This window comes from Miniopterus schreibersii (genome assembly GCF_964146895.1).
Source record: "Miniopterus schreibersii genome assembly, chromosome: 13".
Lineage (NCBI taxonomy): Eukaryota > Metazoa > Chordata > Mammalia > Chiroptera > Miniopteridae > Miniopterus > Miniopterus schreibersii.
Window position 1 is genome coordinate 32,477,927 of NC_138113.1, and position 13,896 is coordinate 32,491,822.

The 13,896-nt window shown below is 43.6% G+C and overlaps 1 protein-coding gene across 8 annotated transcripts in view; it reads right to left on the reverse strand.

The window, feature by feature from the left end:
* Positions 1–2,096: 2,096 nt before the first annotated feature.
* The window catches only part of BCL11A (BCL11 transcription factor A), a 98,851-nt gene continuing 87,051 nt past the window's right edge, over positions 2,097–13,896 (reverse strand). For 3 of the 8 annotated variants that reach the window (XM_081156670.1, XM_081156669.1, XM_081156675.1), the window contains one exon: positions 8,209–12,735. In XM_081156670.1, coding sequence (XP_081012796.1) covers positions 10,715–12,735 — 2,021 coding nt within the window. In that variant the 3' untranslated portion in view covers positions 8,209–10,714. Of the gene's footprint in view, positions 2,941–8,208; positions 12,736–12,877; positions 12,966–13,896 lie in introns of those variants that run through there. The other 5 variants (XM_081156673.1, XM_081156672.1, XM_081156676.1 and 2 more) reach the window with 5 other exon arrangements.

A 13,896-nucleotide genomic window follows, 5' to 3' on the forward strand; every position in this document is an offset into this window, starting at 1 on the left:
TCTTTAAATAACAACCAGTTTCTGGTGCAATCACTTATATTCAAAAGGCTGGGTGCTAGGTGCTGCAGAAACTACTGAGTATCTGTCATTGTGAACCCACAAGTCTAACAAACCTTTGTGTTTAGTGTGACAATCTGGATAGACCACAAAATTAACGTTCATAGACCAGGCTTGGTAAGGTAAGAGCAATGTCCTGTATTTGGTCCGCACCCTCTTGAGCACCCGGGACCGTGTCCTCTAACCAATGCTCCGTGCACGCTGGGCCAACAATTAATCTCTCTGCACTGTGAAGTTCCAGTCTCAGGAGAGGGCTCAGTGAGAACCCCGGCCAGATCTGTCAGTCCCTTCCGCTGCTCCCACAGTTCAGAGATGGCCATGACCTTGACAGATCACACAGGGAGATGTCTTAAGTGATCATCAATCCTGTGTGGGGTTTCAAAAGTCCTAGCCCTAGCGCACCATTATTTCATAGGAATTTCATAAATGAATCTTTATTTTCTTTCAACTAAACAAAATATTGGGAAAGAGATGGTTCTTTTTTTAAAAAAAATGAGGGATCCTTTTTATCCAAAAGGGGGAGAGAAAAAGATATTCTTTACCCCCTCCTTCCCTCCTCCCCATCCCCCCCTCTAAAATCCCACTTCTAGAGATATCCATTTATTTACAAGCTGTGTCTGAGAAGACATAAGAAATGAAAGTGTAGTGAACACCAAGTGTAGTTACCAAGCTGAAGTTGTCCAGAAAACCATGGGTTGTTTCAGTCCCGTCTCCCTTTTAAAGTGGCATCACTCTAGTTATCAGCAAGGAGCTTAGCACATTCTGGGAGGATGTCGTCACAAAATCCATAATGGTCTTAGGTTTCAACAACCCAGGCAGAGCAGGGGACAGGGAGAGTGTTTCTCCACGGAATAATTTGTCTGGAAGTACCATCTCGCCTAGGTGCGAGGAAGTCTCAAAAACTCCTCAAGGCCACCTAGTCCATCAGGGTATTTATCTGTCATGGAAAAGCCCCTGGGCAAAGACGGCAAGGAGGGACCCTTGCTCCAGGCTCCCTCCTGCTGTGCACATAGGTGTTGGCGGGAGGAGACAACTTTGCATGCCCTAAGCAATGGACATCCTTGATGTGTGTGCTCTCGAGAGCCATATACGTGTGTGCTCATGAACACTCATGGCTTGTGTGCTAACAACACAGGAGAGACATTCCCTTTGATCACTTACGGAGTCCAGTGGAATTAACTCTGGACTAGATACCAGAACACCTGGCTTCTTGGCTTTCCCTCAGCTTATTGACGTGGCCTCAGGCAAGCCCTTAACCTTAGTGAGCCCTCCTCTCTTCATCCTAAAGTGGAAGTTGTGAGATCTGTCCCAATGAGGATCAGATGAAATAACGTACATGAAAGCACTGTATAAAGTATAAGGCAGCATTCTGCTGAAAGGAGTCATTATTTATGATGAATAAATAAGCAGGAAAGAAGCCAGGTGCCAATCATTTTGTTATCTTCTCACAGGGCTGGGTAATCTAGCCAGAGGGTGAGTGGGTACCGATTCCCCCCACTCATATGCACAGCCAATATGTAAATCTACAATGCACAGGTTTATTATTTATAAACTATTTTAATATGCTTTATTGTTTCTAGTTCGCTTCTGGATCTCCAGGCAATAGGAAACACCCAATTGACAAAAGTTCTGTGCAAATTAACTGGGCTAGAAGGAATTTTTATCACCTGTCTGTGAACATAACTTATTTGTGTCACTGATTTCCAAGTAATGGGGCATTACTATCATTACAATAGTGTGTTCTGATCTGAACCTCTTTCCTCCTGTAATGTTCCCCCTTATAAACTCTGCTCCAAATTTCTTGATATAAGTAATAAAGAAGTTTTATGTTCGTTTGTTTATCTGCATTAAGATATATTTGCCGAAGGTTTGGGTACCTAAAATTAGAATATTTAATAAGCAACCACTGACATTTATCACCCTCCTTGGGATTTACCACTAACCCAGTGACGTTATCTTTCTCGAGCTAAATTAAAAGACAAATTCAAATCCTGCATGGTAGCGACCAAAAGCATATATTTGAAAAACAGAATTCAGCGTGCCATATTATGCATTATTTAATGGTATGCAAATTATAAGTCAGACAGTTAGGAAAACCACACTTCAGCATTAATAAACAGCAATACTACTACTACATTAATTATGATATTGCTATGATTTATTCCCAAGCTTTGCATGTTGATTCTCCTTGAAAATTTATGCCATCCAATAAGCAGTAACCTATTTCCCCTCCTACACCGCCTGCCCATTCCTCAAATCTGTCCTTCCTACCCACCCAATGGGTGTCTGCAGGAAACAGGTACAGAAATACAAAGTTATAAGCAGCTGCATTGTCTTATAAGCACTAATAATTAAAGAACAAGCAAACACCACCTAAAGCTCCAACATTTATTGTGTCAATGTTAAGCACACTTTTTAAAAGACAACATAGAATGTATAGAAACAAGGGGTTGGGGACTCATGCTCATTTCCACGATATGGGTAAGTAGGTTGGCTGGTTTCAAAGGGGCCAGGACGTCACTGGGGACAGCGATGGTCCATGGGCCCTCTCTATGGGACTGATTCACTATTCCAAGGTGGGTCTGTTTTTTTGTTTTTATTTTTTATTAAAAAATATAAATAAAATGGCACTGCAGGCCCAGGCGGGAAGGACTCTGCAGGACTCTGTCTTCGCACACGGCTTCTTGGAGGCTACTGTCAGAAAACACCACAAACTAGCAGGATGACAGACCACGCGCAGATGTCGCCGGGCGGCACGCGTCCAGCCCGCCCCTGGGGGCTTCAAATTTTCTCAGAACTTAAGGGCTCTCGAGCTTCCATCCGAAAACTGCCACACATCTTGAGCTCTCTGGGTACTACGCCGAATGGGGGTGTGTGAAGAACCTAGAAAGAGGTTGGAGACAAAGGGGGGGAAAAAAAAGTACAGGTGTGACTTGGCCCAGTGATTTTCTGTTCTCTAACTAGCTTTTTACAATTAGGACTTAAACCAACCACAGGTTGAGCCACTGGCATCTTAAACATGGTTTCAAACTCCATCCCTGCGCCCCCAATTCTCTGACCTCCGAGTGCCTCTCCCATGAGCTCCCTCCCTGCCTTCCCCCAAAGGACCCAGGCCCTCTACCCAATCGTATGATAGTCCTAATAAACTCGGGACACACCTGGAAGGAAACACTTTCCCTTATGACTGAGAAAACTTGAGTAGGAAACAGTCCTCTGGTTGAGGAGAACAGGGGAGGAAGGAGGGAAGGGGGACATTTCCTTAAAATAATAATAAAATTATAAAGAAACAAAAAAATCAAAATTGATGTAAAAGCAGCACAACGAAAACATGAAATGTCATCAAGTTCAACGTCAAAGCAGCCAACGATTTACAAGAGGCGAACAAATCTCTGGAGGAAAACCAGAACCCAAAATAGTTGCTCCCAAATTGCACCAAAAACTGCCTGTAGTTTCTTTCAAACATGCAGTTTTCTTTTCTTTCTTTCTTTCTTTTCCTGTTTTTCTTTTGTAAGGGGGAAAGGCAATGGTGAAGGGAAGGGAGTGGTTATTTTCCTCCGGGGTTCCTCCCTTGCTGTGCACATTGACTTGAAGCAGCAGAGCTGGGAGTCCGGATGTGATGTGCCGAGGAAGAGGGCTACCACTGTGGCATTCCAGGCCTCGTTGCCATGGCGACCTGAAGCAGGGGCCGGGGGCCTCCTCTCCCCTGACTTGGCTCCGCAGGAGGCCCAGGGTCTGGAGCTCAGCTGCTCTCAGGAATCCCGCCCTGAGCAGTGGAGGCCTGGGCTGAGGGGCATGCTGTGTCCAGGTGGGCTCTGGGAATCCCGTTCCCAGTCCAGCCCTAAGTCATTGTCGTTGAGGCCCCTTTAGCTGATACCCCCATCAAACCCCTTTGTCAGACCCGCTACCAATATTTAAAACCCTAACAGAGTAGCGCATGGGCAGGACCCACGTTCACTGTTATTTAAAAGCACAGCCCCCTGTGGATTTGGGAGGGTCCGGGTTTAGAGGGTAGATTTTGGAGAAATCACTTAGATGGCCTTTTCTGCTGTCTCATAAAGACCTGATACATGCTCCCTTTAAGTAGTCTTTGACACTTTACAGAAAAGAAAACCAGTATTTGGATCAACCACTGAGTTGTTTTCAGCCAAGTTTAGGTTTTGAGTACAATGACCCACGTGAACTGTATTGGTCTCCTTTCCCATTTGAAAGGGAGACTTAATCGCATCCTGTGACCATAGATGACACTGGGAAGTAGAGAGAGAGAGAGAAACAGGCCCATCCCCCTAAAGGCTGATTCACTAGCCATGTGTTTTACTAAATAAAGCAGCGGGCTAATGGGATAACAAGATGCCAGCGAGCAGAAGTGCATACCCAACAACCCAGTCTACAGTTTGTAGCTACAGCAGCCCTGACATAAACGTATGTAGGCCCAATTCTGCCTGTGTGTTCTGATGTCCATTTCTCTTAATTGGGAGAGCTGTGGGGCCTTAGGAGACACTTAGGAAATTTTGCTAAGTGGCTTGTGCCTTTTAAAAGTTAACAGTCTTTTAAAAAGAAAAACATTTTTCCAAGCAGGATTAAAGAACACTGCCAATCCCATCCTCATACCGGCAAAATTCCCACAATTTTTCTTTTTCAAATGGGAAGTTGTCTGAAAAAAAGAGAATGGGATGGGTACATTCTTGAACACACCAGCCCCGGGGACAATGGAGTAACAGAATCATCATGAAGAAGACACAACTACAACACAGTCATAAGGAATCAAGTTTGTGTGTGTGTAGGGAGCAGGGAAAGAGCTTTAAAAACGGCAAACCCTGTGTTTCCTCCCTCGCTCTCTGTGAGTAAAGTGTTTGAAACAGGACAGGGTGGGTGCTGAGGCTTCTCATCTCCTTTGCAAGGAAGGCTTGAAACACCCCAGTGCCTTTTCACAAACTCGGTGCCTGTGAATCAACAACCACATTTCCTTATTTCTCCAAATGAAATGCTGTCTACCCCTCACCGCCACCTCCTTGCAAACTCTCGCTTCAAGCATTATGAACATATACAGTATGTACTTATTGCATATACAAAAAATGGTATGTAAATAAATAGCTCTGGCACAGGAGGCCCTGGGAGAAACTCGACCACTTCACACTTCCTGCCGTTGCCGGGACAAACGAGGGACCGAGTGCCCGCCTCCCTCCTTAGCAGCCGTCACAGCGCCTGGCTGCCGGTCCTGGGGCCCTACCCGAGGGCCTAGGCATGGTGTCAGGGTGGAGGCAGTCCGGGCCCGGGAGCGTTTCTGGGTTAAAGTCGGTGAGAAAGAGCATTTGCTGTGTTCCTGATGATTAAGTTGTTCTCAAAATGAGGGTAAGAAGGAACATTTTCACAAGTGGCAGTTCAGGGATGTAGAGAACATCGCATCGGCACATCGGGAATGTCACATAACCTTATCGGAGGATTTTGAAAACTGTTACTGTGCTTAGTCTTTCCTCGCTTAAAAAGGATATCATGAATTGGTCTTACTGTTGAAATGGGGTTTTTGTTGTTATTTTACGTTAATGCTTTTAATTTTAGGGTTCTGGATACAGGATGTCATTTATAAGTTATATTCTTGTTGTCTAGGCTTTCACGCTTCCATTGTCCACTCGGCTTAAGAAATCGTATTTTAGAAGAGGGCCTCGATAAGTCAGGAGACTAAGTACCCTGAAGAACCTGTCTCCCAATAAATCTAGTCAACTTTGGGATCATGTGAATCAAACATAACCTGTGATTTATCACCAGATGTTTGCACCCCTCCCTGCTTGCCATTTGATTTAAGAAACCTGAACATACAAGTATACAGTGTCCACCATTAATTCTGTCAGGATGCAGAACCTAATTACACTAAAAGCCTCGTATACTGAGAAATTAATATAAATACTGTATACAAAACGTGCACAGCTGCACTCATAGCTCCTAATAAAAGAGTAATAGGGACACACAGCAGTTTAAAGACATTTAATGTGGTGGAGCAGAAGTCACCACGTCTAAAACTGGCCTGGCACTGGGGAATATTTCTGTCTTGAACAACATTCTGGGTTCAGCTGTGAAGTAACCTAATCTAAAAACTATACATCTGCCCTCAGTTCACCGCCAATTATCAAGTTCTACAAGTCACCAGCCCTGTCCCACCCCATCCCAGTTCTCCCAGATCCCCTCTTACCAGATTCCTCTCTGCCTCCACTCTCTGCTTCCCACCCAAATAGGCTTAAAAAAAAAAAAAACTAAACTAAAAACCTACTACTTTCTCTTTATTTTGAAACATAAAACTATTCTTGCCTCAGATAAAAGGCTTGACATGAAAAGGCTACCTCACAGGCACCAGGGCATAAGAACTGAGCAACAAAAAAAATGCTACCACAAGAAGACAACAGAACGGCTTTTGTTTTGTTTTTTACAAGAATAAAAACAGTGTTGAATCCATTCGTCTACACTGGGAACAGGGAGACAGTATCACAGAGGCATGTGTTGTAATAAGGCAAATAGATGCTGCAACATGCAGTATTTGTAAAACTGACAACACAGATTTCTAAGGGGGAGGATGTTGAAAATAGACCTAACTTGCTTTTCAAAGATGGTGTTTCATTTCATAAATCTGTTGATTGGCCGAAAGATAATTAACCGAAGGGTATTCCCACCCTCACTGGCTATTAGCCAGGAAGACCCTATAAAAACACCTAAAAGAAACCTGTCCTGGCTAGGGACCCTAGCGTTTCAGAAGCGCAAGGAAACCACCACACATCTCAGGAAATCAGTGGCTGATTCCACAGATTTGGCTGCATCTGGCTAAACTCCTGGTTACTGCTTTCATTCTTTTCTCTCTCTCTCTCTTTTTTTACCTGATGCCCTCATTTCTGGATTTTTAGATTGGGGAGGTATGTTTATTTTTGACATGAGGAAAGACTTTATGTGGGAACAAAAAAGCTGATTTCTTTTTTTAAAAAAAAACCTTGTTTACATTATGCTCTAACGTAGGATGGGAATGGGAGAATAGAAAAGAACTTTTAGACAACAAGAACAGCAAAAAATCTAAAGGAAATAAAAGCTTAAGATGCTATTACCGCTAAGGTTTTTTTTATTTATATCTGAATAAATTATGCTAAGAGAGGGAGAGAAAGTTAACATCAGACTTGACAACACTTTCCATTTCTTGAAAATTTTTCTAGAGCTATAAAGTCTAAAAACTGTTTCCACGGTTTGAGATATGTCTATTTTAATATAGTAAGTACTTTATGTTCCTTTAGGGTAGAATACATAAAATGCCCATAGAAATAATCCTGAAAAAGACTGACTGGCCTTCTCTTAAAACCTGTTATTTTCTTGAAAGTAATTTACAGAGTGTGTCAAATGAGGACACAAGAAGCTTACATTGTGTACTTTAATTTTTTTATTTTTTTCAATAAAGGGACAAAATGGGTGTATGAACAGGTTAATGCAGACAACTGCCAAAAAAAACACAGACAGTGGTTTTTCCAATAGAACTTAACAAAGACCAGAAACAAATACAATAAAAAGCCAGGTTGTAATGACCTTTGGTCATCCAAATAAAAAAAAAAAAAAAACCAACAAAAAAAAAAAAAAAACAAAGAAAAATAAAAGATCAAATTAAGTGCCTCTGTTTTGAACAGGGCACGTAAGCAATAATAAATAGTGACTCCCATAGTAAAAGATAAAATTTCAAGTTACGACAAACAGCTTTCATTACAGGAATAGAAAAGGCCAATAACAAAATATTCTGCATTGCCATTTACAAAAAAGTATTGACTAAAGCGGGCTTTCTCTTTAATATGCTTTGCATATGAAATTCTTTCCAATCTAAATATAAAGCACCATTTAGTTTTTGGCAATGAAAAAAACTGCAAAACATTGTGGTTTTTTTTCCTTTTTTTTCTTTCTTTCTTTTACTGCATATGAAGGTAAGATGCTGGAATGTCAGGGTGATAGAGGGAGAGGGACAAAAGCACACTACATAACAAACCAACGTCATTAGCTTGCAGTACTGCATACAGTATGGCAGCAGGAAAGGGGACGAAAATGATATGTACAACCCCGAGGACAGCCATCGTGTGACATTCTAGCAGGCTCCCCCGATCCGCCATTATATGGCTTCTCATCTGTACAATGTCACACTTGTTTGTTTTTCTCTCTCTTTTTTTTTTTTTTGAAGCATACAAATAATTTGCACTATATTATCCTGCCAAATTAAAAAAATATACTGTGGCAGCCTGTCTTTTTTTTTTTTTTCCACTACCAAAAAAGGTACATTGATACCTTTTAAGAGAACAAGCAACAGTTAAAAATACAAGCTTCAATATAAATACTATAGTGCCTAACACTAGATGAACATTTAATTCAAATACCATTCTAGAAATACAGAAAAAAGACCATAAATGTGTTTTAGCATAGGAATCAACATGAGTGTGCATTTTCCTATATTTAAGTACTATATAATCTTAAACCTTTCCCCAATGTATGTTTTTTTTTTTACAACCTGAAGAGCGGTGTGTATCCAAGGCATAGAATTTCCACTACCATTTTTAAATGGATAACAAGTCTTGTAACACCACCAAGACAATAGAACCCTAAAATGCAGTCCCCCCTAAACATAATGAAGTGTTTTTTTAAAAAATTTTTTTCTTAACATTTATATTTAAAAAAGTTTTGTACAAAAAAAATCCTTGCACTGTAGAAGCGAAAGCAATCATTCATTTCTATGTTAAGTGTATTCTGTTTTCCATTCACAGCGCTTGCAATGTTGAGTCCAAGTAAGTAAGCTCATTAGTCAAGTAAATGGCTGGCAAAGTTTTTTTTTTTAGTTTTTTAAAAAAATGCTCATCAATGAGATTGTGTTCAATTTTTTTTTTTTTTCAGCATTCTTGCAACTTTTCCCTTAAGTATAGACCTGTAAACTGGGAAAATTGTACAGTGCACTTAATTGTCCTATCTGAGCAGGTTTATTTTATACTCAACCTCTGTATCTCTGATTAGAGAAAAGATACAGATATTACAGGCAGAGTCAAGTGCTATTTGAACACCAACTGGGGCAGATGCTAGCTTAATAAAAAAGAAAAAATTAAAAAAATAAAATAAAAACAATGAATCCTCTTCCATGTTAACACAAATAGCACACAGTGTATGGAAAAGAAATGAAGTACAACTTTTAGGGAGCACAGACATATATACTGCTACTCTTAAAATTCTTTCTCTTCTTTTTTAAGAATGTCACATTTCAACGCAAGTCTTAAGAATTCATAGTTAATCATCATTGTATTAATATTAGCTTATACACCTGTTCTAGTTTAAAATGGCAAATAGTACCACGTTGTGCTAATAAATCACTTTTTTTCTTTTCCTCTGTTACCCTCTGTCAAACCTTATTGTCAGCCTCTTCTCTTTCATATGGTATATGAGGTCTTGAAGTTTATTGTCTGATTGTCCCTTTGACAACCAAGTGGATCTGGATCTATTTCTTTTGGTGCCAGTTTTTTAAAAGACATTATTTAAAACACGTATCTTCATGAAGTGAATTCCTTACTCGTGTATTTAATCACGTTCCAGGGCTTTTGCACGTTACACATTCAATGTAATCATCATTTAAAAACAAAAAACAAAAAACAAAAAAACAACTCCGGGCAAAACAGCCCATTTCTTTTAAGCTCTCACCAGGAGCAAAATAGCTTTTATACTGGTATGATCAGTTTTGCTTACAAGGTTAAACTAAAGGGAAAATGATGATTAACTAGGACATAATGGGTCATATTTTTAGGTAGCCATTGTTGTGAGAAATACAAGATAGAATTAATTATATGTTAGGTCCTAAGGTTTATTACCTCACCCAATGCTGAATTAAGCTACAAGTTTATTACAAGTAGAAAGAACCATCAACGTGGCTTTAAATAGATCCAAGGCACTCATATTTTAAAACCAAATGATAGAATAAACTTGTTTTGTTTTTCTGTTAATTTGTCAATTCAAGGCCTTTTTTTCCCTCTCCAATTAATACATTTAACCCTTTAGAGACAGACGTTTAGCTCATAGGGATTTTCTTTCAGCACTACCTCTTCTGTCTATAGAGGGTTAATCCAAAGACTGTTTTTCCTCCTCACGTTATAAAATAAAACTGTACATGATATGTATTACAGAATGTATGCAGCATGGTCTTTTTCTCTCTCTCTCTCTCTTTCTCTCAGAACGGAACTGGAAACAGCAACATTTTTGCTCAACAACGAATCAGGGACAATTTAAAATAGCCATAACATACCATACATGCTGTCTAAGTTTTAAAAAAAAACAACATACACAACATGTAAATTATTGCACAAGAGAAAGGCTCAAAGTTTGCGTAAAATGCAATAGTATTGCCCCATACAGATCATGCATTCAAACGGTGAGAACATAAAGGAAAAAAAGAAAAAAAAGAAAAAGAAGAAAAAAAAACAAAAACAGGTGTGCTGGTGACAAGCACTCTCATATCCTTAGCTTCCGTTACTTCTGTTTGTTTGCTTGCTTGTTTGTTTGTTTAAATCACATGGGCCTAGAAAAAAATCCTACCGGGAGTGGGGCTGGAGGGCGAAGGGGAAGGGGGTGGTGAAAAGAGGAGGTGTCGGGTGGGAGTGAGGGGGGTATTAATATACCTCTATTCCGTTTTTATATCATTATTCAACACTCGATCACTGTGCCATTTTTTCATGTGTTTCTCCAGGGTACTGTACACGCTAAAAGGCATCTTACAAATTTCACATTTGTAAACGTCCTTCCCCACCTGGCCATGCGTTTTCATGTGCCTGGTGAGCTTGCTACTCTGGGCACAGGCATAGTTGCACAGCTCGCACTTATAAGGCCTTTCGCCCGTGTGGCTTCTCCTGTGGACAGTGAGATTGCTACAGTTCTTGAAGACTTTCCCACAGTACTCACAAGTGTCGCTGCGTCTGCCCTCTTTTGAGCTGGGCCTGCCCGGGCCCGGACCACTAATATGGGGCGTGCTCCCTCCACTTCCCGTGCCGCTGCGCCCCGAGATCCCTCCGTCCAGCTCCCCGGGCGGCGTGGAGAAGCGCAAGCTCCCGTTCTCCGAGGAATGCTCCGACGAGGAGGCGAAAGGCGATTGTCTGGAGTCTCCGAAGCTAAGGAAGGGATCCTTGAGCTGCCGGGAGGCCGCGTAGCCGGCGAGCCACTGCGAGTACACGTTCTCCGTGTTGGGCATGGCGGCGGGGGGCAGGTCGAACTCCTTCTCGAGCTTGATGCGCTTGGAGAAGGGGCTCAGCGAGCTGGGGCTGCCCAGCAGCAGCTTTTTGGACAGGCCCCCGGAGGCCGACTCGCCCGGGGAGCAGCCGCGGCCGTTAACAGTGCCATCGTCTATGCGGTCCGACTCGCCGGCCACCGAGTCTTCGTCGCAAGTGTCCCTGTGGCCCTCAACCTCGGCCAGGTGGCCGCGCTTATGCTTCTCGCCCAGGACCTGGTGGAAGGCCTCGCTGAAGTGCTGCATGGAGCTGAGCACCATGCCCTGCATGACGTCGGGCAGGGCGCGGCCCTCGTCGCCCACGCCCACCACGGCGCCGCGCGAGCTGTTCTCGTGGTGGCGCGCCGCCTCCAGGCTCAGCCCGAAGCCGTAGTCCACCCTCTCGCTCTCGGTCAGCTCCTCCTCCTCCTCTTCCTCCTCTTCTTCCTCTTCCTCGTCGTCCTCCTCTTCCTCCTCGTCCCCGTTCTCCGGGATCAGGTTGGGGTCATTCTCGCTCTTGAACTTGGCCACCACGGACTTGAGCGCGCTGCTGGCGCTGCCCACCAGGTCGCTGGTGCCGGGTTCCGGGGAGCTGGCGGTGGAGAGGCCGTCGTCGGACTTGACCGTCATGGGGGACGACTTGTGCATGTGCGTCTTCATGTGGCGCTTCAGCTTGCTGGCCTGCGTGCACGCGTGGTCGCACAGGTTGCACTTGTAGGGCTTCTCGCCCGTGTGGCTGCGCCGGTGCACCACCAGGTTGCTCTGAAATTTGAACGTCTTGCCGCAGAATTCGCATGACTTGGACTTGACTGGGGGCTGGGAGGGAGGAGGGGCGGACTGCAGAGGAGGGAGGGGGGGCGTCGCCAGGAAGGGCGGCTTGCTACCTGGCTGGAATGGTTGCAGTAACCTTTGCATAGGGCTGGGCCGGCCTGGGGACAGCGGTGGGCTAGACGTGTTCCCTGCCAGCTCTCTAAGTCTCCTAGAGAAATCCATGGCGGGAGGCTCCATAGCCATTGGGTTCAACCGCAGCACCCTGTCAAAGGCACTCGGGTGATGGGTGGCCAGGGCCATCTCTTCCGCCCCCAGGCGCTCTATGCGGTGGGGGTCCAAGTGATGTCTCGGTGGCGGACTAAACAGGGGGGGAGTGGGTGGAAAGCGCCCTTCTGCCAGGCCGGAAGCCTCTCTGGATACTGATCCTGGTATTCTTAGCAGGTTAAAGGGGTTATTGTCTGCAATATGGATCCCATGGAGAGGTGGCTGGGAAGGACATTCTGCACCTAGTCCTGAAGGGATACCAACCCGCGGGGTCAGGGGGCTTCCGTGTTCGCTTTCTAAGTAGATTCTTAATCCATGAGTGTTCTGTGCGTGTTGCAAGAGAAACCATGCACTGGTGAATGGCTGTTTGCAAGTTGTACATGTGTAGCTGCTGGGCTCATCTTTACCTGCAAAATAATACAACACCAACATCAATGTTTAATCACTGAGGAGGGCATCAGCTATTGCTTATTTATGTTCCACCTCCATCCTTCCCTGCCCCCGGCCCTCAGCCCCAAGGACTGAGCCCTCCCTGTGTCTGCACGGTACCTGGCACATCCAGTGGTTGGTGCCCAATAAATATTTGTCGAATCAGTCTTCCTGACATTTATCTCAGTTCTAAGAACTTTAAATCCGGTCTCCAAAGCAGAAAAATCTAGACCAATTCAAGCTTGAGGATGATGATGCCTACGGCCTAGGGAACTTCAGCAAACATCTTCTGAACTTTCCAGTTTGTCACCAGCTGTGGTTTGGGGAAGCCATTTCATCTCTGTGCCTCCGTTTTCCCATTTGTTAAGTGAGAGACTTGGACAGGGTGACCTAAGGGAAACTTTCCTGCTCCCTAAATTCCATCGTTCTATTCCCCCCTGGGTGGCAGGTGAACTTTCTAAATAGGCAATCATTTCATAGAGATATCAAAAAAGAGAAGGTCAACTCATTACAATTCTCGCTGGCCCTAGAGATGCTTTTAATCTTAGCCTGAAATACACTAATTGTTGATATTGTTGAAAATGAGAAGTTTCTCAAAAAATAATTCCACGGAAGAGAGACTAGCAACATTCTCACATCCCAGCCTGTGTCAGGGTCAGGGAGTCCCAATTCTGGTTCCACAATGTCCCACAAGGATTCTCATTTTTATCTCAAGGGATGTTGTGAAAATCTCAAAAGAGAAATTTAATTCGCTTTTAACCAACAGGCCATGTCAAATCTTTAGGAGTTGTCCCCCAGTCAAACAAATGCAAGGCTAGAGTTAGGAGGAGAGGCCGGTGCCAACTTAAGCAGACACAGCATCCTAGTTTAAGAACAGCTAGAGCAGCCAGCACCATGACCGGCAGCAGGCTGGGAAATGCTACCCTGTCCTCCTCCTCATTATTTTGAGAGGCTAACAACGTGAACCAAATTATACAACATCCTGCGCCCTCGGCTGAGCCTCAGCTCCAGTTGAGAAAGAAACAGAAAGATACAGTTCAGCTAGTCAACTCTTTGGCTAGTAGCCAAGCCGTCTGGAGAGGGGCCCTGCTTAAGTCACATTATTTCTCTCTCGTTGAAAAGAACCCGAGAGTGGTAAA